At 41.3% G+C, this 26,108-nt stretch overlaps 1 protein-coding gene across 2 annotated transcripts in view; it reads left to right on the forward strand.

Annotated features, from left to right (window-relative positions):
• rerg (RAS-like, estrogen-regulated, growth inhibitor) overlaps positions 1 to 26,108 on the forward strand; it is a 60,392-nt gene that overhangs the window by 5,377 nt on the left and 28,907 nt on the right. For both annotated transcript variants that reach the window (XM_072379117.1, XM_072379116.1), the window contains exon 2: positions 3,628 to 3,785. In XM_072379117.1, coding sequence (XP_072235218.1) covers positions 3,725 to 3,785 — 61 coding nt within the window. In that variant the 5' untranslated portion in view covers positions 3,628 to 3,724. The remainder of the gene's footprint in view (positions 1 to 3,627; positions 3,786 to 26,108) is intronic.

Below are 26,108 nucleotides of genomic sequence, written 5' to 3' on the forward strand. Positions count from 1 at the left end.
TTTCAAAAGGTTTGAGTCGGTCTACAGCGAGCTGCCTCCATCTTCCTCTCATTTTCATGCACTTTCATGAAAAAACAGGCAAAAAGAAAAAAGAGAGGCAGCATTAAAGCTCAGACTGGTGTTTAAAAGTGAAGCCTTATTGACTTGTGTCACTGCAGCCGTTCTGTCCTGTGGAGCTGAAGGTGTGTGAGGGTCATCAGCTTGGACTGATTAACAGCAGCAGGAAGTGTTTTACTCACCGTTTTATTCTCAGTGTTAAATGGAGGCACCCACACTGTTAGTCTAATAATAACTGACCCCCCCCATGTCTTTCAATCAGATCCTGATTCTGGCTTCAGTGTCTGAGTGGCCAAGAACTGGTGTTCATATCTGTTAGTTTCATTTGTTCTCAGAGTCCAGAAGTAATCAGTCAGGAAGAGGGACAGCAGCTCAACATCTGGCACATCTGGCACTGAGCGAAACTCTCTGAATCTTCAAAGATTTGAACCAAAACATCTTTTGTTAAAGATTTTGATCAATTTTCTCTAATTTTCACCCGGACAACAGATACGACGCCTTAGCTCAGTGAGATAAGTTCATTTAGTTACTAACCAGACGGTTTGAGCAGCAATCAGGAGGTAATGGATCCAGCCATCGTGACCCTGTTCAGAACTGAAGTGTCCATCTTCAGAAATGGCTCCAGGATTAGTCCACAACCTCGACAGTCTCGACTTGGTTTCAGGGTTATCAGAGTAGAAAGTTATTTCTGTGAAAACTTGCTACATGTCAGCCTCTATGGACAGCATCCAAGATAAAAAATCTCATGCTTCCTCTCCAGCACAAAGCTTGTTAAAGAACATGAAAGCATGCCTGAAGAGCACGAGGAACATTCTTCAGTCAGATGAAGCCAAAATAAACTTGTTCAGCTCTGTATGTTTGGCATGAAGCTGGTCACAACGAGAGCTTCGTGCAGACAGTGAAGCACAGAGGTGGGAGTATGATGATGTGAGGAGGTGGCATTTATAAATAGCTCCATGAAAGCCTGACTCCCAGGCTCCAGAGGCTTGTCAGATGAGAAATGTTCCAGCTTGATAATGATCAGAAACAAACAGCTAAAGACATTTTCTGAAGAAGAAAAAAATAAGTGAAGACCGCGATCTGATATCCAATGAAACATGTGTTCGGTATCTTAAAGTAAATAGTAGAGCGCATCGAGGAAAGAGCAGCTGAAAGAAAAGTTTCTCTGAAGAAAGAATGAGGTATTCTTCATCCAAACAACCAACCAACAGCAAACACATCCCAGAAGTAGCGAACTGAAAGGTGTTCTGACTTATGTTGTGTTGAGTCTGTGCGATGGAGTCTGTACGATGGAGTCTGTACGATGGAGTCTGTACGATGGAGTCTGTGCCGCTGAGTCAGTATGATGGAGTCTGTACGATGGAGTCTGTGCGATGGAGTCTGTGCCGCTGAGTCTGTGCGATGGAGTCTGTACGATGGAGTCTGTACGATGGAGTCTGTGCCGCTGAGTCAGTATGATGGAGTCTGTACGATGGAGTCTGTGCCGCTGAGTCAGTATGATGGAGTCTGTACGATGGAGTCTGTACGATGGAGTCTGTGCGATGGAGTCTGTGCCGCTGAGTCAGTGCGATGGAGTCTGTGCCGCTGAGTCAGTACGATGGAGTCTGTACGATGGAGTCTGTGCCGCTGAGTCTGTACGATGGAGTCTGTGCGATGGAGTCTGTGCGATGGAGTCTGTACGATGGAGTCTGTACGATGGAGTCTGTACGATGGAGTCTGTACGATGGAGTCTGTGCGATGGAGTCTGTGCCGCTGAGTCAGTACGATGGAGTCTGTACGATGGTGTCTGTGCCGCTGAGTCTGTACGATGGAGTCAGTACGATGGAGTCTGTGCGATGGAGTCTGTACGTTGGAGTCTGTGCGATGGAGTCTGTGCGATGGAGTCTGTGCGATGGAGTCTGTGCGATGGAGTCTGTACGATGGAGTCTGTGCGATGCGATGGAGTCTGTGCGATGGAGTCTGTGCGATGCGATGGAGTCTGTGCGATGGAGTCTGTGCGATGGAGTCTGTGCGATGGAGTCTGTACGATGGAGTCTGTGCGATGGAGTCTGTGCGATGGAGTCAGTGCGATGGAGTCAATACGATGGAGTCTGTACGATGGAGTCTGTGCGATGGAGTCTGTACGATGGAGTCTGTGCGATGGAGTCTGTGCGATGGAGTCTGTGCGATGGAGTCTGTGCGATGGAGTCTGTGCGATGGAGTCTGTACGATGGAGTCTGTACGATGGAGTCTGTACGATGGAGTCTGTGCGATGCGATGGAGTCTGTGCGATGGAGTCTGTGCGATGCGATGGAGTCTGTGCGATGGAGTCTGTGCGATGGAGTCTGTGCGATGGAGTCTGTGCGATGGAGTCTGTGCGATGGAGTCTATGCGATGGAGTCTGTGCGATGGAGTCTGTGCGATGGAGTCTGTACGATGGAGTCTGTGCGATGGAGTCTGTGCGATGGAGTCTGTGCGATGGAGTCTGTACGATGGAGTCTGTACGATGGAGTCTGTACGATGGAGTCTGTACGATGGAGTCTGTGCGATGCGATGGAGTCTGTGCGATGGAGTCTGTGCGATGCGATGGAGTCTGTGCGATGGAGTCTGTGCGATGGAGTCTGTGCGATGGAGTCTGTGCGATGGAGTCTGTGCGATGGAGTCTATGCGATGGAGTCTGTACGATGGAGTCTGTGCGATGCGATGGAGTCTGTGCGATGGAGTCTGTGCGATGGAGTCAGTACGATGGAGTCTGTACGATGGAGTCTGTGCGATGGAGTCTGTACGATGGAGTCTGTACGATGGAGTCTGTGCGATGGAGTCTGTGCGATGGAGTCTGTGCGATGGAGTCTGTACGATGGAGTCTGTGCGATGGAGTCTGTGCGATGGAGTCTGTGCGATGGAGTCTGTGCGATGGAGTCTGTGCGATGGAGTCAGTACGATGGAGTCTGTACGATGGAGTCTGTGCGATGGAGTCTGTACGATGGAGTCTGTACGATGGAGTCTGTGCGATGGAGTCTGTACGATGGAGTCTTTATGTTCAACATAATAAATCTTAACTGTTAAACTTTAAATAAGAGCAAATACTGCAGTTCAGTTATAAACTGAATATCAACAAGAAAAGTTCCAAAAACAAGTCGTTTACTTTTAAGATGAAATTTTAACGCAAAACATTTGTTAATGTTATATTTTTTCTTTAAAATCATCTGTGTCTCCAGAGTTAAAAAAAGGGGCTGTTTCCTTCTTTGAGAGTTAACCCTCTTCAGTCAGCACCAGCACCGTTTTCCACCTCTGAACTCATCGTTCTACCTTCTTCTCCTCAGACTGAGGCCTGTTCAATCAGGATGAAACAGATCCTTTTACTGCAAAAGTGTGGCTTTTGTGCCAAGTCTCTCTTAGCTGGGGACATGCACCTCTTTACGTGTAAAACCTGTCTCCTAGGAACCATTTATATGATACTGTATGCATGGATATATTTAGGCACTTACACTTGGCTTAAAGATGATGGATCTGAAGCTTTCTTTGTTGAGCTAAATGTTCAGATGCTCTGTAACCCAGGAGAACTGACAGAAGCATTTCTGTTTTTATCAGTTTTAGTCTGCTTCCTTCTGCTTGGACGAGAGGATGGTTGGCTGACCTCTGAGCTCACCGATTGGCTCGCTGAGCTTCGCTGGTCGCAGTTGCTGTCATGGCCAAAAGCCCGGAGGTGAAGCTGGGTGTCTTCGGCAGAGCGGGGGTGGGCAAGTCAGGTAAGATTTTCTGCTTTCTTAAGTCACCCTGTGTTTGCTCTCCGGTTCACAGCCGCTGGAAGGCTTTATTCACTCATCTCCATGCTGAAAATGATTAAAACGTCAGTTGATTTAAGGTTGAGTCAGTTTTATCTCTCCATTGACCATCAGAACCTTTGTACACCATTACAGTAGATGGTTGTTTTTGGTCAGGCTCGCATTCCTCCACTCCCACAGATAAGCTCATCGAGTCGTTTTCACTTGGTTTCGGCATTCCTCCTAAAGCTGCCGGCCTCAGCTGCCAACCCATCCATTTTCTCCACAGTAACACGGACCGTATGTTTCCTGTCAGCTACAAAGACAGATGGCTTCTACGTAGCTGCAGTGAGATGTTAGAAAACATCTCTTCCATGTCGAAGGAGGCCATTAAAATGTCAGGGAAGGTCAACTCAAGTGCTGTACTGAAAAGCATAATGACTGAGGCGCTCATAGCCTTGAAAGTAGTGGGGCTGTAAAACATGACAGCGAGGCTGAAGTCAGATATAAAAGTCTGGAATGTTGTTCAAGAAAATGAGAACTTAAAGCTTGCAGCACCAAAAATCTGTTGCTAGCTCTGCCTTTGGCCCCCTCATTTAGCCACTCAGTGCTGTCAGTCATCTCAATGAGCCGTCATCTCTAACCGCTGCCATCATGTTGCCTTTCGGTCTGTAGCTGCGTTAGCTTTAGCTTAAGTACAGCTTGTAGTCAGCTGATATAGTTCTGTGTTTTCCCTGCATCGGCCCAAATGTATTTCATGATCGTAGCTATCAAACAGGCATGATTTCCCCCGACACTTGTAAACTGCACAATGTGTGGTTGTTGTTGTTGGTTTAAGTAACACTGGATGATCTCGGTCATAAATAGAGCATCACTTACAGAATGCTGTACTGAAAACAAGGACTTCCACACTGGATGGTCAGGTCAGGTCACTGACCCTAAGGATTAAAGGGGAACTCCGGGGTTTTTAAACCTTATTTCTGGCATGAAATACGTTCATCTGCTCACTGAGAACAGTTTGGTGAAAGTCGGCTTCCTTCAGAAGATATTTAGATAACTGGAGATCCATATAACGGAGTGAACGGGGCTTAGAGGATGCAGCCTCTAAATAAGGCATTATCTGTCTTTATTTCACCAATACTTTAAGAAGAATGAATGAATGAACGTGTGCTATAGCTCTGTTAGCTCATAGCTGCTGTTAGCTCATAGCTCTGTTAGCTCATAGCTCTGTTAGCTCAGAGCTGCTGTTAGCTCATAGCTCTGTTAGCTCATAGCTCTGTTAGCTCATAGCTGCTGTTAGCTCATAGCTGCTGTGCTGCAGCCATGCGTGTCGATGAAGTGGTCCCAGTAGAGGTTTGTGTAGAATTCCCTCCGTTAGCTTTCCTATAGCTGCAAGTAGCCGGAGTATGACAAGCTTATAGTCATATATCAATGTAGATTCTCTCGTTTTTAGCCATCTAGTGCTTAGTTATTTCTGGAAAAAGCTCTGATATATCACATGGACAACTGATTCTTAGCATGGACTCTTTGTCGGAGCAGCTCTGCAGCTGCCTGATCCTCGTCCATCACCCACATGCCTCCCTTTGCTCTGTCTTATGCACGAAAACATTCACAGCAGGGTAGCAGGCATTGTTGTCACATCTGATGCTGCAGTTCATGTAGCCCTGGTGATCCTTTCAGCATGCTCTCATCCAAACACAGCCGCTTAATGGAAACCAACAGATGCTAATGAATCCGTTTTTGCAGGCAGTGAATTACACTCCCACTTCAGGAACAATACAACGGGGAGGAAAAACAAAAACACTGATATTAGCCACATTTACATTTTGTTTGGAGCGCTGTTTGGTGACCGCACTGCAATTTCAGCTGAAGGCGCTTTACTATCATTCTAATGGTTAAACGGAGTCATGTGTTCACAGCTCTGCTCTCCCATAGATGAAGTAGAATGAAAAGCTTCATCAGTACTAAAAAACCCACAGAAATCAAACCTGGACTCTGAGGTTTCTTTCCAATCGCAAAATCAAACAACTTTAGGCTGAATTTAACTTCAAATTCATGTGTTCTGCTCACTGATGACTTGGGGCGGCATTACCAGAGTGAGGCCAATAGTTCCCCTCTCAGTTGGACTTATGGGTGTTTGCACCTAGCAGTGATTATCCTAAAGATCAGCAGCAGACCTGCAGGGTGCTTTAGCATCGATGGGGGTTTTCCAGGCCAAGTCTGACCCTGCAGAGCTCCAATAAAGAGTCCGATTGTGGCTGTCCTGGTGCTTTTGGTTTATTGACTCAGCGGAATAGCCTCAGGTTAGGAAATAAGATACATTTATCCAATCAGTGCACTTCTACCTCAGGTTCACGCCTCCCAGTAAGGATTTTCAGTTGTTTAGTTAGTGAGGAGTAACTTACTGGTATAAGAATATAATAATATAACGTCAGCAGATGAGCCGGCATCTGAATGTAAAGGTTTCTGCTGCTTGTTCAAAGACTTATGAACCCATAATAATCTGCCTAAACATGGTGTTACAGCCTGAAACTTCCTTTTCAGTCATTTTCACAAGAAAATGGTACAAGAGATGGGGCTGAGCCGCCTCTGTTTGACATGTCTGAATTATGAAGAGGAATAGCAGCGAGCTAACGAGGACTTTTTGCCAAGAAGGCACATCCGACGGGTCGAAGATGCTAACGTCTTTCACAAAAACTCAGCCACACTGACCTCTTTTAACCCCGTTTTCCTGTGTTATTACTGTTCTGTTGCAGTTTTCCTTGAAACATTTGCATTTTCCATCACTAACAGAGTTTAAATGAGTCTAAAGAAAGATAAATAAAACTTTATGTTGAACCCTGTGTGCCTGTCATGACTCAGCACATTTAAATTAACTGTAATAAGATCTTTACTTTAACACGTTTTACAGCAAATAGAGTTCTTACAAGACAGAAGTGTTTTTGGGAAATGAGCTTTAGGGTGTGAAAGCGCTGGATTATCAGAAGAAGAAACGTCTCGTCACTCCTTAAACATGTCATCTGTTTTCCTCCTGACCTGAGTGGCAGCAGCAAGGCACAGAGTCAGCACAGAACCACAGAAATGCGTCTGTTTGTTGCCTCCAGAGGCTGCAGGGACCTATGAATCAGCCCGATGAGCAGTCAGAGGGATGCAAACAGGCATTCAGAGGGCAGGGAAAGCCACAAAAACAAGACGGCCAGAGGAATGAGCCGTTTTTCTTTTCCATGTTTGTTGAAGGAAATCTGAGTCTGTTGAAGCTGAAACTGAGTGAATTACATCGATTTATGCACCTAAATTGCTTGATGTACATCACACGCCACAAAGAATGCTTTTACAGGCTGAAATGGGCCTCCAGCTGTCAGATGGCACATACAACCCTCAATTCACTGATGCAATGATCACGCTGCTTCTAAAGTCAACCTCTGATGATGTCTGGGGCGGAAACGAAAGTCCTGGAGAGCCTCATAACATCCATCAGCTGCGCTGCAGCATCCAGCTGCTGGGTTTCCATCCAGCTGCTGGGTTTTCATCCAGCTGCTGGGTTTTCATCCAGCTGCTGGGTTTCCATCCAGCTGCTGGGTTTCCATCCAGCTGCTGGGTTTCCATCCAGCTGCTGGGTTTCCATCCAGCTGCTGGGTTTCCATCCAGCTGCTGGGTTTTCATCCAGCTGCTGGGTTTTCATCCAGCTGCTGGGTTTTCATCCAGACCTTCATCCAGCTGCTGGGTTTCCATCCAGATCTTCATCCAGCTGCTGGGTTTTCATCCAGCTGCTGGGTTTTCATCCAGCTGCTGGGTTTCCATCCAGATCTTCATCCAGCTGCTGGGTTTTCATCCAGATCTTCATCCAGCTGCTGGGTTTTCATCCAGATCTTCATCCAGCTGCTGGGTTTCCATCCAGATCTTCATCCAGCTGCTGGGTTTTCAGGCAGATCTTCATCCAGCTGCTGGGTTTTCAGGCAGATGTTCATCCAGCTGCTGGGTTTTCATCCAGACCTTCATCCAGCTGAGTGAGCAGCTGTGAAGTCAGCCAGCTGTTTCACTCCCTCGTTGCACTCTGCATACAGGACTTAGGAAGAGCTCATGAAGTGCGACTGATTCACTCCAATCATCATCAGAGGTCTCCAGATAAAGGATCTGAAAGCTTCCCGTGAAGCTGCCCAGCTGCTGTTCTTCTGTAAGACAAGCTTCAGGGTGTTTTTCTGCTAAATAGTGCTGAGGTACAGAGTCAGAGCACATGGTGTTTTATCACTCTGCTTCGACTCTAACGTCAAAGATATTCAACTAATAACATATTCTGTGCTCTTCACAGCCGCAGTAACTTCATATTCTGTGCTGAACCTGACCCCTGACCCTGACCCCTGACCCTGACCCCTGACCCTGACCCTGACTGCCTCCCTGTATGTCGCTTTGGATGAAGGCTTCTGCCAAATGCTTAAACATATTCTGATCTCAGATGTTTCCCAACGTGACAGAATTAAGGATGTTTTCATCTTTATGGCAGAAATCTGCAGACGACACAGGATCAAACAGTCAGAGCAAGATGAACTGAAAACTAGGATTTAGTAAAATCCTGCCTCACATTTGCATGAGCTGCCTATTTAGCATCAGGTTATCAGTGAGATCTCTCCTCTATTCTTACAGCCACACACTTATCTGACTGATTACAGCCTGAAAGTGAGAAGTAAAATAGCCTTAAAATGAGCACCTGAATAATTATCATCAGGTGATGTTTTTTATACAGACTGCCAAGAAACAGAAAAAAAGAGACAAAGCCACTCATTTATGTGCAAACACTCTAAATGAGTTTTGTACGTAATTAAGTCAGCAGACAGAGAGTTTGTGGTGCCAAATAAAGCTGACGACACTCCTGACTCTTCATCTGAAAATGAAGTTTAGTATTTTACAACAATGTCTAAAACCGTCCTTTTTCTCCAGTTACTGTCTCAATAAAACTCGTGTTTTGAAAAGCTCCAAACTAAGTTGTATAATGAGCTCTGGAGCTCACACGGAGCAGCAGATCGACTCAGAAGTGTGCAGGAGCGGCTGTTAGCTTCCGATGCTAACCGTATGAAGGAAGGTTCTTCATTTTGTGTGATTTACAGCAGTTACACTTCTTTGTCCGCACTTTAGCCGACATGCAGCTCCATCAGCTGAGCATTTAGGTGAAGTTAAGCAGAAGTTATAAGGTCAGAAACGGCGTGTTCATGCTAAATATCATGTTGAATGTGTTAGCTTTCCACAGATGTTTATGGTAATTGTTAAATGGAGCTAATCCTCAGGTTCTTTTAGCTTTTGCTGACAACATGCTGCATCTCTGAGATGTTAGCTGAAAGTAAGCCACTGTGAGCAGTCTCCCTGCATCCATCTCCTCCCTTTGTCCTCTTAGTTCTCATGCATGCATCAACACTCTGAAACTTTTCTGAACTCTTTCTTCTCACGACATTTTCACCCAGTGGAAAAGCCTTGAATCTGTCCAGTTTGTCATTTTATGCCAGTTTATGACGCATAAAGGAATGTCTAAACTGTGGAATAAATTCCACCCAAACTACCAAAGTATTTGTGAGGGAACAGCAGATAATCCAGCCCCGGTGGAACCCAACAGCTCGGAGGCATCTTAAATTGTTAAATGAACTGAATTTCCTTAGCATGCCCAAACTCAATTAGTCTTTCTCCATCCTCCCTCACTTCCCCTTCTTCTGTATTCACATCTGCTGCCTGCAGCTTCCTCTTGTGCTCAGAAAGGAAGCAGCGATGCACCTTTTCAGGCGCCTTAAGGCCATCTGCCCGCTTCCCTGTGGAAACGTCCCATTCCTCGCTGTAGCTGCCGAACGCAGGAAGCCGATGCTGCCCTTACAGGACTTATTCCTGGAGTGAAGGCAGCCAGCCTCCTGTGCTCGTCTGAGGAGGAATAGCAGCATTATAATCAGTCTTCCTCTGGCACAAACACAGCTGAAGCGAACCCACTTCATCACAGGAAGGTGGGCTCAGTGGTCGAGTGTCGAGTTATTTTTAGAGCTCCTCCTCCGTATATTGTCAGTTTTTCATTCATACTCCGGTCACCTTGGCCACTGAGTGAGTCATTTCCGGTTCTTTCTTTCTTCCTTGCTGTTATAGCCACAGTCTCTGGATAAAAGCAGAGCCTTTGAATATCAGGACAGATGCATTCAAGGTTTTTCCTTTTCTTTCTTTTTTCAGCCACAGTGTGAACCAGAGTTATGGTTAATGTTTAAAATCCAGGTAATATTTAACCTATAACTGCTCAGTGATGCCTTTTTATGCCTAAATGTCACATCATCATCTTACTATGATGGTTTTTGGTGACCACTGGGTCACTAACAGGTAAAGAGTGGTAACACTACTTATTAATGTCATGTTCTGGTAGGAAAATCTGGGTTTCTTCTTACTTATCTTAATAATTTGACCCCTGATTCATGCAGCCTTACAGTAGCAGCCGAGAGTCCCACAGATAACACGACAAAGAGTCTTTTCACACCAAACTCCCCAGAGAATAAACTGAAGGCATCTGGAAGCCGAATCAACAAAGACCCCCCCCCCCCCCCCCCAGTCGCATCTAAGACAAACATCCTGCTACCCCGAACTCCAGAACCAAGGACCCGGATATTCTGAGGTGGGTCGTTATAAAGTTATATATCAGATATTTAATAACAGATAAAGCGGTTATTTAGCTGTAATAAAACACAATCTGGAGTAATAAATGGAGCTAAAGTCACTCCAGTGACTTCAGAAAAGAGCGTTTCTGTGTCCAAGTCCAAACAAATCAGAGCATCGAGTTCTTCCAGCTGAGAAATTAAATTAAATGTTAACTTTTGATAAGATGCTAACGGTAATGTCCATCAGTGGCCCACATGACAACCATCACCCTCAGAGCAGTTATCTGCTAACTGCAGCTGTTTTCAGTAATAACCACCAGTTTGTCCTCACATTTCCTCACAAACGTCTGTGGGAATATGAACCCTAACCCGGCTTACATCAGGAGTTAAATCCGCCTGAAGCGCCGAATGCAGCCAACGCTCAGTGCAAACAGTCCCTGATCTGTTCTCTCACAGCTCAGGTGGACAGGTACAGGTCTGTTTAAGCAGCTCCTCTGTTGAAGCATCTAAACTGAAGCCTTAATCAGGCCCATATTAGCCGTGCTCCTGGTGGAAACGGGTACTTTCCTGAGCTCGGCTGCTCCGGCAGCGTTTCACTTCGCCTGTAATCAGAGAAAAGTTCACTCTGAGGTGTGGCTGCAACAGCATCTCAGCCTCTGCCCCCCCTGCTGAACAGGACTGTGGAGCTATTGTTGGAGGCTAAATTAAAGGGCTGAATAGGGTGTTTGGATCCCCACGCCCTCCTCTTTCTAACCCACTGGGTGATATGAGATCCTCTCTGGTGTCCCAGAGCCGGAGGAGGACGACAGTTCCACGCTGCAGTGCTCACAGATGACAGAAAACGCCTGGAAGAACCTTAAAATGAACACGTAAACGTTCTGTAACCTTCTGTTTAGCCCGCTTCATCCGCCCTCCTTTCTTTTCTGTTTCCTGTCAGTTTATGGCTCTCAGAGCGTTTATTTATGTCTGTAATGCTTCTGTTTATGATGTAATTGTAGTAATTATTCAGAAGAAACTGCTTTGTGCTACATATTCTGCTTCTTTGCTAACTGTTACTGAACCTTTGCAGCAGCTTTTGAGATGTTTTGGCACCAACTTGATAAGGTGAAGCCAATTTCTCTTTAACTCGGTGTAGTTATTACAAATTCACCACCGTTTAGGGCCTAAATTATGTTTCTGGTTACCTGACAAAAACACTAATATTTCATAACCCAGTTTTTAGCCTCAACCTATTTCCTAATTAAATATTTGAGAGTTTTGTAGCTAATTAGCAGCTGGTTAGTAAACTGAACTCATAGATAGCTGCCAACTTTGTTTGGTGTCATAGTAAAAATATGAGATATTAATATTATACGAGTATTAATATGAGGTTGAACAGTGAATTAAAACATGATAAAACGAGGTGAACCCTAACCATACTGCTCAGTGTAAATATGGCCATGATTACAGGTTTTATTCAATAAATATACATCTAATAACCATCTTAAAGGTCTCATTGATTATATATGCAGGACCACTGTTCTTACACTTTACTGTTTACAGGAAGGTCATCTCACATCAGAGATAATATAGAATATTACTTTATTTTCAGAGTAAAAAGGTAAATATAGTGCAGCTCAGACTCCTCCTGTCCTCATATTTATGAGTTAGTAGTTAGTTTATGAGTTAGTTTATGAGTTAGTACGACTGGATGGAAATGATGGAGCGTCGCTATAAAAGCTGCAAGAAGATTATTTATTTAGGAATTATACAATTTAATAAGACAAATATTTATTCTCTGCTTGAGAATCGCTCTGATTCAAAGATTTACAGCAGCTCAGAGATCTGATCTCATTATAATGAGCTGTGTGTAAGTTTATTATTAACTGAAGAGTTTATTATTAACTGATGAGTTTATTATTAACTGAAGAGTTTATCATTAACTGAAGAGTTTATTAACTGATGAGTTTATTATTAACTGAAGAGTTTATTAACTGAAGAATTTATCATTAACTGAAGAGTTTATTATTAACTGAAGAGTTTATTAACTGATGAGTTTATTATTAACTGAAGAGTTTATTAACTGAAGAGTTTATTATTAACTGATGAGTTTATTATTAACTGAAGAGTTTATTATTAACTGATGAGTTTATTATTAACTGATGAGTTTATTATTAACTGAAGAGTTTATTATTAACTGATGAGTTTATTATTAACTGAAGAGTTTATTATTAACTGATGAGTTTATTATTAACTGAAGAGTTTATTATTAACTGATGAGTTTATTATTAACTGAAGAGTTTATTATTAACTGATGAGTTTATTATTAACTGAAGAGTTTATTATTAACTGAAGAGTTTATCATTAACTGAAGAGTTTATCAATAACTGAAGAGTTTATTATTAACTGATGAGTTTATTATTAACTGAAGAGTTTATTATTAACTGAAGAGTTTATCATTAACTGAAGAGTTTATTATTAACTGATGAGTTTATTATTAACTGAAGAGTTTATTATTAACTGATGAGTTTATTATTAACTGAAGAGTTTATTATTAACTGAAGAGTTTATCATTAACTGAAGAGTTTATCAATAACTGAAGAGTTTATTATTAACTGAAGAGTTTATTATTAACTGATGAGTTTATTATTAACTGAAGAGTTTATTATTAACTGAAGAGTTTATCATTAACTGAAGAGTTTATTATTAACTGAAGAGTTTATCAATAACTGAAGAGTTTATTATTAACTGATGAGTTTATTATTAACTGAAGAGTTTATTATTAACTGAAGAGTTTATTATTAACTGAAGAGTTTATCAATAACTGAAGAGTTTATTATTAACTGATGAGTTTATTATTAACTGAAGAGTTTATTATTAACTGAAGAGTTTATCATTAACTGAAGAGTTTATTATTAACTGATGAGTTTATTATTAACTGAAGAGTTTATTATTAACTGATGAGTTTATTATTAACTGAAGAGTTTATCATTAACTGAAGAGTTTATTAACTGATGAGTTTATTATTAACTGAAGAGTTTATTAACTGAAGAATTTATCATTAACTGAAGAGTTTATTATTAACTGAAGAGTTTATTAACTGATGAGTTTATTATTAACTGAAGAGTTTATTAACTGAAGAGTTTATTATTAACTGATGAGTTTATTATTAACTGAAGAGTTTATTATTAACTGATGAGTTTATTATTAACTGAAGAGTTTATTATTAACTGATGAGTTTATTATTAACTGAAGAGTTTATTATTAACTGATGAGTTTATTATTAACTGAAGAGTTTATTATTAACTGATGAGTTTATTATTAACTGAAGAGTTTATTATTAACTGAAGAGTTTATCATTAACTGAAGAGTTTATCAATAACTGAAGAGTTTATTATTAACTGATGAGTTTATTATTAACTGAAGAGTTTATTATTAACTGAAGAGTTTATCATTAACTGAAGAGTTTATTATTAACTGATGAGTTTATTATTAACTGAAGAGTTTATTATTAACTGATGAGTTTATTATTAACTGAAGAGTTTATTATTAACTGAAGAGTTTATCATTAACTGAAGAGTTTATCAATAACTGAAGAGTTTATTATTAACTGAAGAGTTTATTATTAACTGATGAGTTTATTATTAACTGAAGAGTTTATTATTAACTGAAGAGTTTATCATTAACTGAAGAGTTTATTATTAACTGAAGAGTTTATCAATAACTGAAGAGTTTATTATTAACTGATGAGTTTATTATTAACTGAAGAGTTTATTATTAACTGAAGAGTTTATTATTAACTGAAGAGTTTATCAATAACTGAAGAGTTTATTATTAACTGATGAGTTTATTATTAACTGAAGAGTTTATTATTAACTGAAGAGTTTATCATTAACTGAAGAGTTTATTATTAACTGATGAGTTTATTATTAACTGAAGAGTTTATTATTAACTGATGAGTTTATTATTAACTGAAGAGTTTATTATTAACTGAAGAGTTTATCATTAACTGAAGAGTTTATCAATAACTGAAGAGTTTATTATTAACTGAAGAGTTTATTATTAACTGATGAGTTTATTATTAACTGAAGAGTTTATTATTAACTGAAGAGTTTATCATTAACTGAAGAGTTTATTATTAACTGAAGAGTTTATCATTAACTGAAGAGTTTATTATTAACTGAAGAGTTTATCAATAACTGAAGAGTTTATTATTAACTGATGAGTTTATTATTAACTGAAGAGTTTATCATTAACTGAAGAGTTTATTATTAACTGATGAGTTTATTATTAACTGAAGAGTTTATCATTAACTGAAGAGTTTATTATTAACTGAAGAGTTTATCAATAACTGAAGAGTTTATTATTAACTGATGAGTTTATTATTAACTGAAGAGTTTATCATTAACTGAAGAGTTTATTATTAACTGAAGAGTTTATTATTAACTGAAGAGTTTATCAATAACTGAAGAGTTTATTATTAACTGATGAGTTTATCATTAACTGAAGAGTTTATTATTAACTGAAGAGTTTATCATTAACTGAAGAGTTTATTAACTGATGAGTTTATTATTAACTGAAGAGTTTATCATTAACTGAAGAGTTTATTATTAACTGAAGAGTTTATCATTAACTGAAGAGTTTATTATTAACTGAAGAGTTTATTAACTGATTAGTTTATTATTAACTGAAGAATTTATCATTAACTGAAGAGTTTATTATTAACTGAAGAGTTTATTAACTGAAGAGTTTATTATTAACTGAAGAGTTTATTATTAACTGAAGAGTTTATCATTAACTGAAGAGTTTATTAACTGATTAGTTTATTATTAACTGAAGAGTTTATTATTAACTGAAGAGTTTATTATTAACTGATGAGTTTATTATTAACTGAAGAGTTTATCATTAACTGAAGAGTTTATTATTAACTGATGAGTTTATTATTAACTGAAGAGTTTATTATTAACTGATGAGTTTATTATTAACTGAAGAGTTTATTATTAACTGAAGAGTTTATCATTAACTGAAGAGTTTATCAATAACTGAAGAGTTTATTATTAACTGAAGAGTTTATTATTAACTGATGAGTTTATTATTAACTGAAGAGTTTATTATTAACTGAAGAGTTTATCATTAACTGAAGAGTTTATTATTAACTGAAGAGTTTATCATTAACTGAAGAGTTTATTATTAACTGAAGAGTTTATCAATAACTGAAGAGTTTATTATTAACTGATGAGTTTATTATTAACTGAAGAGTTTATCATTAACTGAAGAGTTTATTATTAACTGATGAGTTTATTATTAACTGAAGAGTTTATTATTAACTGAAGAGTTTATCATTAACTGAAGAGTTTATTATTAACTGAAGAGTTTATCAATAACTGAAGAGTTTATTATTAACTGAAGAGTTTATCAATAACTGAAGAGTTTATTATTAACTGATGAGTTTATCATTAACTGAAGAGTTTATTATTAACTGAAGAGTTTATCATTAACTGATGAGTTTATTATTAACTGAAGAGTTTATCATTAACTGAAGAGTTTATTATTAACTGAAGAGTTTATCATTAACTGAAGAGTTTATTATTAACTGAAGAGTTTATTAACTGATTAGTTTATTATTAACTGAAGAATTTATCATTAACTGAAGAGTTTATTATTAACTGAAGAGTTTATTAACTGAAGAGTTTATTATTAACTGAAGAGTTTATTATTAACTGAAGAGTTTATCATTAACTGAAGAGTTTATTAACTGATTAGTTTATTATTAACTGAAGAGTTTATTATTAACTGAAGAGTTTATTATTAACTGATGAGTTTATTATTAACTGAAGAGTTTATTATTAACTGAAGAGTTTATTATTAACTGATTAATTTATCATTAACTGAAGAGTTTATCAATAACTGAAGAGTTTATCATTAACTGAAGAGTTTATTATTAACTGATTAGTTTATTATTAACTGAAGAGTTTATTATTAACTGAAGAGTTTATCATCAGACTATAAGTGATAACCAGCCAGCTGTAATCTGATCAGGACAGCAGGAAAGTTGATGGATTTTGCTTTAGGAACAGAAATTATGGATGTTACTCAGTTTGAATTAAAAGAAAAAGCTCATTTTTAACCATCTGGATCACATGAGTAAGGAAATGAAAGCTGGCGTCACTCCCAGTGAAAAAGGACAAAGCAGACAGAGCTGTTTTCATCATGCTGCTGCAGATCAAATGCTCTGAATTAATCATTTCTATCACAGTCGCTTGATTTCAGACAAACAGACAAATTTCACTTCCAGCTGCCAGCAGATTTTCTATCACCTGGAGCTAAATTGTTCACCTTGCATCTTAAGAACGGCACCTTTGTTATTCCTCTACATATGGTAGCTCACTTGGTCTCATGAGCCTCTCTGTATGAAAAGAAAATAGAGTGGATGTGCTGCAGTTAATGAATGATGAGCCTCAGATGTGCAGAACAACATGATTCATCCACACAAGGTTCCTCTTATGTGTCTCTTGGGTCCATTTCTGCTCCATCTTCCTGCTTGTTACAGAGAAATCAGTCTTTGCAGGGATCTCACTGCAGCCTCGGCTGCGTTTGACTCATCCACTCTGACTTTATAGTGTTGACTAATGCTCAGCGGAGGCCAACTGCGGGTGCATTTCAGGCACTACTTGAATGTAGCCGTGCATATCATTACCATCGTGTTGCATAACAGACGCAGAAATCAAAGAAAACAAGGAAAATGTGTCACAGATGCAAATAGATAGTAGGCAACAGAAATGAGGTCATCCAACAAAAACAGAATCCAGTGGAAAGAACTCAGCTGGAAGTACAACAGAGAAGCTGGCATGGGAGGAAAATACTGAGGAGAGTAAAGACAGGTGGTGTGATTGAGAGCAGGTGTGAACAGGAAGCTAAACTTAAACTACATCAGGTATGACCCACTTTCTAAAGGTAGTAAAGACGACTGGCCTATAAGATCAGCACTGAAGGAGGTATCAGAGGCTCACTGCAGCCGATGTGCAAATATTTAAAGTTTAAGTTACATTTTAAAGTATGATACAAGTTTCAAATATGGTTCTGGAGCCAAATCCTGCAGCTCAGACAGAGGAGACTTCAAGGCTGAGCTTTATCTCCTCACTCTGTACTCCAGAAAACTACAGTAAGAAGCTGCAGGCGTTAGCATGGTGCCTTCATAGATGCTAACAGTGATAGCTCGTTTGGACCAAAGTGTCAGCACTCGGGCCGTTTAACCAAAGTAAGAGCTGCTCCTCGTGTCTTCTATCAGGAGGGAGATGCTGGTGAAATGTTCTCAACCAACAGAAAACCCTTCCATCACCTCAGATCTGACATGTTAATGTGAACATCTGCTGCATGGTGAAGCTCCTCAGCATCCCGAGGAAAGCTTGGTTACCTGCAGCTCAAGCTGAGGACAGAAAACATCATTTCCTAGAATATCCTAAATGCTCAGTTTGTAAAACAATAAACTGCTCATCACTCAGCTGAAATGTTTTAAAGAACACAGCAGGGTTGGTTCAAGGCTTTCATTGTGAGAAGGGAAATGTTTTTCTTCTGATTCGAAATCCTCCCAAAGTGAAATATTTGGTCCCGACAGCAGCTCCATCCATCGTGGGAGATGACATGTTTACTGTGGCCTGCTATCGTTTCTCTGCTCACTTCAGACTACATCCGTTCCTCTGGAGTAAAACAACATGAATGCTGGCCGATCGGCGAGCTGCGATCTGATGTGACGGGAGGTCTGACTTGGTTTCTATCTGTGCAGAAAAGACAGATTGTTCCTGATCTTTCATGGGAGCCAGCAGGCCGTGGAACACAGATGCACGTCTTTCCTTCCTGAGAAAAAGGCTCATGTCAGCCGAGCAGCTCCAGCGAAGCTTTGCGTTTGTGGTTTGGGATTCAGACGCTCCCCAGGGAGACGGCGGTGGTGAAAGGAACTCTGGGAAAGCTCTGAGACTGGGAATAATGGGCTGACCTACTGGTCAGGAAGTGGTTTGGAAGCATACTGATCACATGGTGTATTTTTATTGATTTAATATGCCTCATAATTTATTACAGTCTTGTTTTTAAGAACATTTTATGAAAGAAATGAGCTTTAAAATCAGCAGATTTGTTGTTGGGGAACATGTTCATCATTTAAACTTAAACCAAAGAAGTTTGTTCATGTGAAATATAAAATATATAAAATAAAAACGAACAAATTGTGCCGATACGACCAAATTAAAGCTGGGAGCTACTCATGTTTTTCCTTTTCTTGTTGTTGTGTCGGCTAAGTTTACAGAAACACTTGTTCCCGGGCAGAAAGAAAGAAAACCATTTAGATTTAATTAGTTCCGTCATTACACTGAACCGATGCCCCCCCGATGCCTTTCTGCTAAATCTCCGACAGATTAAATTATTTTATTGAGTTGCAGTTTTCTTCATGTGAGGAAAAAAATGACAATTTTATCAAAACACAAATATAGCACCACTGGTCCATAAATAGGAGTATCAAATGCTAATTAGCAATAATTAGCAATAGTACCAAATGCTAATTAGCAATAATTAGCAATAGTACCAAATGCTAATTAGCAATAATTAGCAATAGTACCAAATGCTAATTAGCAATAATTAGCAATAGTACCAAATGCTAATTAGCTAAGCGCTAATATTTAGTGTTTGAAAGAGATCTGATGGCGGGGCCTCATTGAACTGATGGCAGCACAGACTTCTGAGCTGGACCTCAAGCTTCAACGGCTCAAAATAAAGTAACTTTTCTGCAGTTCAGAGTGTCGTGTTGTCCTCCAGCCGGCTTTGCCTGGGATGGTGCAGCTCTCCTCTCAGAGCAGGACAACTACCGGCCCATAACGATCCGTCCCAGATCAATAGAAGCACATTAGAAAGACTGAAAAGAGGAAAATGGGCTCAGCCAGCCTTGCTACAGATTCATCACGGTACCTTCGAGTGAATCGATCCGTCACAATATTAAAACCTTGCGTTTCACCTCTTTTCCTTTAGCTCATCTCTGTCCTTTATTCCGCTGTTCAGGGGAATCATTTCGTGGACTAAATGAAGCTTTCAGACGCTCAACATTCATCTGTGAACTTCAAAACTGGCACAACTAGAATGTTCTTTATATACAGCTTCAGAGGATGAATCTATGATTAGAGCCGAAGGTGCTGCCGTCTGTCAGCCTCTCAGCTAAGATGTGGGGGAGATATTGATTAGAGGTGTGGGTCTGCAGCACAAACAGCCATTTGATGCTCATCTGTTGCGGTAATGACTCCCAGAAGCCCAACCTGCTGGACAGAATGTGAGCAGAAAGAGTTTGTTTTCCACAGAGCTGTTAACACATTTCCACGTGTTAATCCTGTGCACGTGGAGTGTGAATGCTAGCTTGTTTTCTGCAAACAGAGCAGCAGGACAGCGACAGTCTGCATTCTTTGGGACAGAAAGTATGACCCAGAAAAAAGTCTGGTTCACTCTTTTATTCACTTAATACATGAGAAAACTTTGTAGGAAAGAAATCCTGCCAGCAGAAAAGCTCATTTACGCCATGTTTCATGGCATCAATCATAAGAAGCAACATTAACTGTGTGCAGCTCAGCTGAATTATTCTTTATCACAGAACAATAACAGATGGATTTACACAGCATTTTAAATCCTAGCAAGGTTCAAAGTGCCTTACAATGTTTCCATGGAGCTGCCATGTTAAATACTGTCAGACCATTAGGAATAACAGCTTCATTATCCCAGCAGAGGGCAGTTTGGCAGGTGGAGGGGACTGAATCACCAACCTCATTATTAATCTGCCACCTGAGCCACGGACACCCCAAATAAATCTAAAGGAAGCAGCTTTAAAGTGAATATCTGGTCTGAGCTCCTTTATTCTCCAACACAGCCTGAACCCTCTGAGACCAGCTTTCTGTCATTTCTTTAAGGAGTCTTCAGGAATAGTTCTCCAGGCTTCTTGAAGGACATCCCAAAGCTCTTCTTTGGATGTGGGCTGCCTTTTGTTCCGTTCTCTGTCAGATGATCCCACACTGCTTCAATAATGTTGAGGTCCGGGCTCTGGGGAGGATTCATCCCTCCATAAGACCTGTTGCCACTGATTTTCAGTCCACTTCTTGTGTCATTTGGCACAGCTCAGCCTTTTCTCCCTGTTTCCCTTCCTTAAGAACGGCTTCTTGACAGCCACCCTTCCATGGAGCCCATTTCTGATGAGGCTTGGGCCAACAGTAGATGGATCAGCTGAAGGTCCAGATGCATCTCTCAGGTCCTGTCAGGTCACAGCTGGATTTTTTCCTCTTTCTTAAGGACATCACTTTCAGATCCTGTTCATCTGCTGGAGATAGTTTTTTAGGCCTGACACTTCTTCTTTTGTCCTCCACTTGTCCAGTTTCCTCAAATGTTTTAAGGACACACTGCACACCATGCTGAGATATGCCAAGTTTTCAGCTAATAGCTCTTTGGGAATCACCTTGTTGCTGCAGAAATCCTATTTTCTGTCTGTCAAACTGTGTTTTCTTTGCTGTTTTTCATAGATGCAGCTAAAGAAATGGGAACAAATGATGTGTCTTTAAAGGAGCATTGTGTAATTGTCTGCTGTTCATCAGATTCTGTCATTTCCGCGTGTGTTGAATGCAACACTCCACGCTTCGGAGAAACTACGGTGGCCTGACGCTGGCTGCAGCACACACTACCAAACACATCCATCACTTAAATGCATCACGATGTCTTCTCCATGGAGTGAAACCACCTTCTCAAGTTCTGAGGTCACTTTTAGAGATAACAATTATAAATAGATGTTACATTTGGTTAAATATTCTGTGAAAAGATAACTTACAGTGAATGTTAGTTGTTCTGCATTATATTAGTAATAAAAGCTAATATTAGCTACGTAAGGCTAAAGGCTGTTAGTATTTAGTCTGATAGAGGGTTAGCATTAGCAGGCAGCTGACATCATCTTCAAAGCCTCTTTGTATCAAGTTACACTTTGAAATCAGCTGATCTCCGTAACATGAGTGATTTCTGTCCCGCTAACAAAGCTACTTAGTAGTTTTGGTGCATAAACTCACGTGAATCAACAGTTTTCAACAGGGACACAGAGAAAACGTTACGTTTGTTTAATCAGATCAGCTGATCGTCTGCAAACTAGCGGCGAATCCCGCTTGCGCCACCCTTTGTCCCTTCTAGGCTCCTGTAATCAATATGGCCACGCAAGTGGTGTCCTTCCAGGTTAGCCTTCATGCAGAGCGGTAAATAAAAAGGAGAAATCCACAGTAATAAAAACGACTCATTTCATAGGGTGACTATATAGCTCTAACAGCATAGTTATGTATTATATTCCATATCTGTTCATAAATCAGCATCATTATTACACACTGCTCCTTTAAAATGCTGAAGGGGTCTCCTCGACCTCTTCATAGAAAGGTATTACATAGCTTTGGACCTTTAGGCACATATCGACTTCCTTTGATCAACAAACAGTTCAAAGAAAGATCCAAGAAGTCTGGAAGGGTACAGAGGTGTGAAATGTGGACCCAGTTCAGGGGATGCTGGTGCTGGAGTAAAGCTGTTCTGTCACCAGTCTGCTGCACAGAAGTCAGCTGGAACCGGCTGATACCCAAATGCAAAGAGTCTTCGTGTCAGTGCCAGAGAGAGTAGAGGTTCAGTTCAATTCAGACTAAAATATGAGCCGAACTCTCAGTGAATCATCCTTTAAGAGAACACTCTCTGCCATTAAAATCCTGCACTTTCTGTACTTCACAGGCTTTTATGGGCGCTTTCAGAGCCGTTCTCTCACAGTCGCCTCAGCACAACGTGTAATATGACATGACCCAACATGACATGAGCACAATAGGTACAGAACTTCCACTGTGGAGGCTCTGAGAGCCGGCGAAGCGCTATTTTTGTGACCAAAAGGAGCCAGAGAGCCATGGGTGTCCGTCTGATGGTCCCGGGAATCAATGAGTAACGCAGCACCGGCCCAGAACAGGACCATAGGAGCCACTCATCTGTAATTAGTCCAACATTCTGCTGCTAATGTGATTAGGTCAGTCCGAGTAAAAGCAGCTTTTTGCAAAAACGCCTCCTACGATGATGTGTTTGAAGTTAAAAGAGAAAACCTGGAACTTTTCCATCAATTTTCCACTTATAGCAGAAAAACTGTGATGGGAAATATGAAGCTGTGAAAACAGCTTTCAGTTTGAGAATATGAGACACTTTAGGTTTGTTACGTAAACCATCAGCCAACAGGCAGGAATGTCAGGGCCGCAGCTAATCTAACTACAGCCAACTACAGCTAAACTACAGCCAACTACAGCTAAACTACAGCCAACTACAGCCAACTACAGCCAACTACAGCCAACTGCAGCCAAATAATGCTAGACTACAGCCAACTACAGCCAACTGCAGCCAACTACAGCCAACTGCAGCCAAATAATGCTAGACTACAGCCAACTACAGCCAACTGCAGCCAACTACAGCCAACTACAGCCAACTGCAGCCAACTAATGCTAGACTACAGCCAACTGCAGCCAACTACAGCTAAACTACAGCCAACTACAGCCAACTGCAGCCAAATAATGCTAGACTACAGCCGACTATAGCCAACTCCAGCTAAACTACAGCTAAACTACAGCCAACTACAGCCAAACACAGCCAACTACAGCCACTTCCAGCCAAATACAGCCAACTACAGTCAACTGCAGCCAAACTACAGCCAACTACAGCCAACTACAGCCAAACTACAGCCAAACACAGCCAACTACAGCCACTTCCAGCCAACTACAGCTAACTGCAGCCAAACTAAAGCCAAACACAGCCAACTGCAGCCAACTACAGCCAACTACAGCCAACTAGAGCCAACTGCAGCCAACTAGAGCCAAACACAGCCAACTACAGTCAACTGCAGCCAAACTACAACCAACTGCAGCCAAACTACAGCCAACTACAGCCAAACACAGCCAACTACAGCCACTTCCAGCCAAATACAGCCAACTGCAGCCAAACTAAAGCCAAACTACAGCCAACTACAGCCAAACACAGCCAACTACAGCCACTTCCAGCCAAATACAGCCAACTACAGCCAACTGCAGCCAAACTAAAGCCAAACACAGCCAACTGCAGCCAACTACAGCCAACTACAGCCAAACTACAGCCAACTACAGCCAAACACAGCCAACTACAGCCAAATACAGCACACTACAGCCAACTGCAGCCAAACTAAAGCCAAACACAGCCAACTGCAGCCAACTACAGCCAACTACAGCCAACTAGAGCCAACTGCAGCCAAACTACAGCCAAACACAGCCAACTACAGCCAACTGCAGCCAAACTACAGCCAAACACAGCCAACTACAGCCAAACACAGCCAACTACAGCCACTTCCAGCCAAATACAGCCAACTACAGCCAACTGCAGCCAAACTAAAGCCAAACACAGCCAACTGCAGCCAACTACAGCCAACTACAGCCAACTACAGCCAACTGCAGCCAAACTACAGCCAACTGCAGCCAAACACAGCCAACTACAGCCAACTACAGCTAACTACAGCCAAACTACAGCCAACTACAGCCAAACACAGCCAACTACAGCCACTTCCAGCCAAATACAGCCAACTGCAGCCAAACTAAAGCCAACTACAGCCACTTCCAGCCAAATACAGCCAACTAGAGCCAACTGCAGCCAACTAGAGCCAAACACAGCCAACTACAGCCAACTGCAGCCAAACTACAGCCAACTGCAGCCAAACACAGCCAACTACAGCTAACTACAGCCAAACTACAGCCAACTGCAGCCAAACACAGCCAACTACAGCCAACTACAGCTAACTACAGCCAAACTACAGCCACTTCCAGCCAAATGCAGCCAACTGCAGCCAAACTAAAGCCAAACTACAGCCAAACACAGCTAACTACAGCCAAACACAGCCAACTACAGCCAGACACAGCCAAACTACAGCCAACTACAGCCAACTACAGCCAAACACATTTTCCATCAGTTTTCAGTGAATTTATGTTATTGTATTAATAATTAATGCTAATGGGCCCTAAAGGACGACATCTCGATACATTGAAAGTTTGTTTTATTTGATCATTTTATCCCTTTTTGTCCTGTGATCAAACAGTGAAACACGGCGCTGCTTCTTTATTTTCATCTTTCAGCTTTGCTGCGTCTGCACAGTCAGACCTGAATCTGGGTCACCGTGCACGTTCACAAAGGCAGTGCACGTTTCTTTCAGGTGGCAGTGAAAAGCAGCAGATACAGTTACCTCTAATGAGGAGAGGGCTTCACACCCATTGGCTGTTCCCTGCACCTGGAATCTAGGCCTCTGTGGCACAAACATTACAAAATAACCTCAGACAGGAAGTCAGGACACAAGAAAAGTAAATGCACCCAGAGATGAAGAGGCATGAGCTTTTAACAGCATGACAGACGAGCTGCTGCTTTCAGAGCGTTCAGGGACCAACTTTAACTTCCTGAAAACACAGGAAGTCAAAGTTAGAGAAGAACAAAACCAGACAGGACGAAGTAAACTGCTACACCTGTTTGGACAGGACAGGGTGGAGCAAAGCTCCCCCCATCAGTGCAGCTCAGAGGCTGGTCCTCTGTCCTGAGCCCAGAGGCGACCTCTTTCAGAGGGAATGAAGGTGGCAGCTTCACCAGAAAACAAGCCTGGCTGAGATGCAGCACAGACTCGGACCGCTGCGTGACGCTCTGACTTAACAGGGTGAAACTCCTGCTGAATGATGGTGAACTCATGGCTGCATCATGAGATGTTTCCCAGCAGCAGTTACCGTGTTTCTGAGCCCTTAAAGCAGCAGTTACCGTGTTTCTGAGCCCTTAAAGCAGCAGTTACCGTGTTTCTGAGCCTTTAAAGCAGCAGTTACCGTGTTTCTGAGCCCTTAAAGCAGCAGTTACCGTGTTTCTGAGCCTTTAAAGCAGCAGTTACCGTGTTTCTGAGCTTTTAAAGCAGCAGTTACCGTGTTTCTGAGCCTTTAAAGCAGCAGTTACCGTGTTTCTGAGCCCTTAAAGCAGCAGTTACCGTGTTTCTGAGCCTTTAAAGCAGCAGTTACCGTGTTTCTGAGCCCTTAAAGCAGCAGTTACCGTGTTTCTGAGCCCTTAAAGCAGCAGTTACCGTGTTTCTGAGCCCTTAAAGCAGCAGTTACCGTGTTTCTGAGCCTTTAAAGCAGCAGTTACCGTGTTTCTGAGCCCTTAAAGCAGCAGTTACCGTGTTTCTGAGCCCTTAAAGCAGCAGTTACCGTGTTTCTGAGCCTTTAAAGCAGCAGTTACCGTGTTTCTGAGCCCTTAAAGCAGCAGTTACCGTGTTTCTGAGCCCTTAAAGCAGCAGTTACCGTGTTTCTGAGCCCTTAAAGCAGCAGTTACCGTGTTTCTGAGCCTTTAAAGCAGCAATTACCGTGTTTCTGATCCCTTAAAGCAGCAGTTACCGTGTTTCTGAGCCCTTAAAGCAGCAGTTACCGTGTTTCTGAGCCCTTAAAGCAGCAGTTACCGTGTTTCTGAGCCCTTAAAGCAGCAGTTACAGTGTTTCTGAGCCTTTAAAGCAGCAGTTACAGTGTTTCTGAGCCTTTAAAGCAGCAGTTACCGTGTTTCTGAGCCCTTAAAGCAGCAGTTACCGTGTTTCTGAGCCTTTAAAGCAGCAGTTACCGTGTTTCTGAGCCTTTAAAGCAGCAGTTACAGTGTTTCTGAGCCCTTAAAG

The sequence above is a fragment of the Leuresthes tenuis genome, unplaced genomic scaffold (assembly GCF_036924035.1).
Source record: "Leuresthes tenuis unplaced genomic scaffold, fLeuTen1.0.hap1 SCAF_35, whole genome shotgun sequence".
Taxonomy (NCBI): domain Eukaryota; kingdom Metazoa; phylum Chordata; class Actinopteri; order Atheriniformes; family Atherinopsidae; genus Leuresthes; species Leuresthes tenuis.